This window comes from Physeter macrocephalus, unplaced genomic scaffold (assembly GCF_002837175.3).
Source record: "Physeter macrocephalus isolate SW-GA unplaced genomic scaffold, ASM283717v5 random_767, whole genome shotgun sequence".
NCBI classification, from domain to species: Eukaryota; Metazoa; Chordata; class Mammalia; order Artiodactyla; family Physeteridae; genus Physeter; species Physeter macrocephalus.
In genome coordinates, this window is record NW_021146053.1 from 405 (window position 1) to 2,049 (window position 1,645).

A 1,645-nucleotide genomic window follows, 5' to 3' on the forward strand; every position below is an offset into this window, starting at 1 on the left:
AGAGATGTATCCCAGCCTCATGCAATGCCCAGAGTTAGGGGTCTGGAAGCAGAAGAGGTCACAGCAAGGGGAAGACACCGGCCCAGGGCCAGAGATTCCTAGTGGTTTTCACTAGTCACTGTGTGATTTGGGACTTAGACTCTCTGAGCCTGAGTTTCTTTGCCCGCATAATGGAGCCAGGGATAATCTCCTCTTGAGCTCTTGGAGATGAATTAATTGAGTATGAAAGCACTTGGCCACCCGGAAGGACCTCCCCAGACCAACGTGAAGGCTGGTTGTCATGACATTTGTAATAATAATGGCTTCTCCTGTCTTTCCAGATCCGGAGACAGCATGTACTCACCCATCCCCCAGAGGTAGGCTATGCACCCCGTTCCCTTCACCCCTCCCCTCTTCTCTTCCAAGGGCTGCCCCTCCTCACCCCGACACCGCAGTCCCCAGGCCTGCCCAGGTCTCTCTGCTCGTCTCCTCCACCACTCGTGGGCCTCGGCCACCACCAACCCTTCCCCCTCCCGCAGTGGCTCTCCGTTCCCAGCCTCGGTGCAGGATCCCGGCCTGCACATATGGCGGGTGGAGAAGCTGAAGCCGGTGCCCGTGGCCCCCGAGAACCAGGGCGTCTTCTTCTCGGGAGACTCCTACCTAGTGCTGCACAATGGCCCGGAAGAGCTCTCCCACCTGCACCTGTGGATAGGTAAGTAAGAGAGGGCTGGCAGGACTGGTGGGGGGACTGGCCCGGGCAGGGGTCGGGGCTGGCAAGGGTCTCACGGGCCGTGCCCGGCCGCCTCCCACTCGCCCCAGGCCAGCAGTCGTCCCGGGATGAGCAGGGGGCCTGCGCCGTGCTGGCCGTGCACCTCAACACCCTGCTTGGGGAGCGGCCTGTGCAGCACCGAGAAGTGCAGGGCAATGAGTCCGACCTCTTCATGAGCTACTTCCCACGTGGCCTTAAGTACCAGGTCAGAGCCCACCTCCCGTACCCCAACCTGCGGCTGCTCTCAGAGTCGGGACCCCTTCCGGCTGGTCCTTACCCTGCAAAAGTCCCAGGCCCACGCGGGGCTGGGTCCGCCCCACCTTTCTGCCTGCCTCCCAGTGGGATGGGGTGTGGGGCGCTTGGGCCTCCATTCAGGCTGGCCATCTGGACTGCAGGAAGGCGGCGTGGAGTCAGCATTTCACAAGACCTCGCCAGGGGCCACCCCAGCTGCCATCCGGAAACTCTACCAGGTGAAGGGCAAGAAGAACATCCGTGCCACTGAGCGGGTGCTGAGCTGGGACAGCTTCAACACAGGGGACTGCTTCATCCTGGACCTGGGCCAGGTGGGTAGGCAGGGTTGACTGAGCACCCACCTGTGTTGGCACCGTGTGTGTGTGTGTGTGTGTGTGTTTTGGCCGTGGCTTCCGGGATCTTAGTTCCCCAACCGGGATTGAACCCGGGGCCACAGCAGTGAAAGCGCTGAGTCCTAACCACTGGACCGCCAGGGAGCTCCCTGGCATTATGTTGTTGTTGTTTTTTTTTTTTTTTTTAAGCAGAGGTCTTCTTAGAAGCCCATATGATTTAAATTTATTTATTTATTTATTTTTGGCTGTGTTGGGTCTTCGTTTCTGTGCGAGGGCTTTCTCTAGTTGCGGCGAGCGGGGGCCACTTTTCATC

General features: G+C 59.4%; 1 protein-coding gene across 1 annotated transcript in view; it reads left to right on the forward strand.

The window, feature by feature from the left end:
* Positions 1–298: 298 nt before the first annotated feature.
* The window catches only part of CAPG (capping actin protein, gelsolin like), a 7,053-nt gene continuing 5,706 nt past the window's right edge, over positions 299–1,645 (forward strand). Inside the window, exons 1-4 of the mRNA XM_028486261.2 lie at positions 299–356; positions 519–691; positions 799–953; positions 1,144–1,311. Coding sequence (XP_028342062.1) covers positions 334–356; positions 519–691; positions 799–953; positions 1,144–1,311 — 519 coding nt within the window. The 5' untranslated portion in view covers positions 299–333. The remainder of the gene's footprint in view (positions 357–518; positions 692–798; positions 954–1,143; positions 1,312–1,645) is intronic.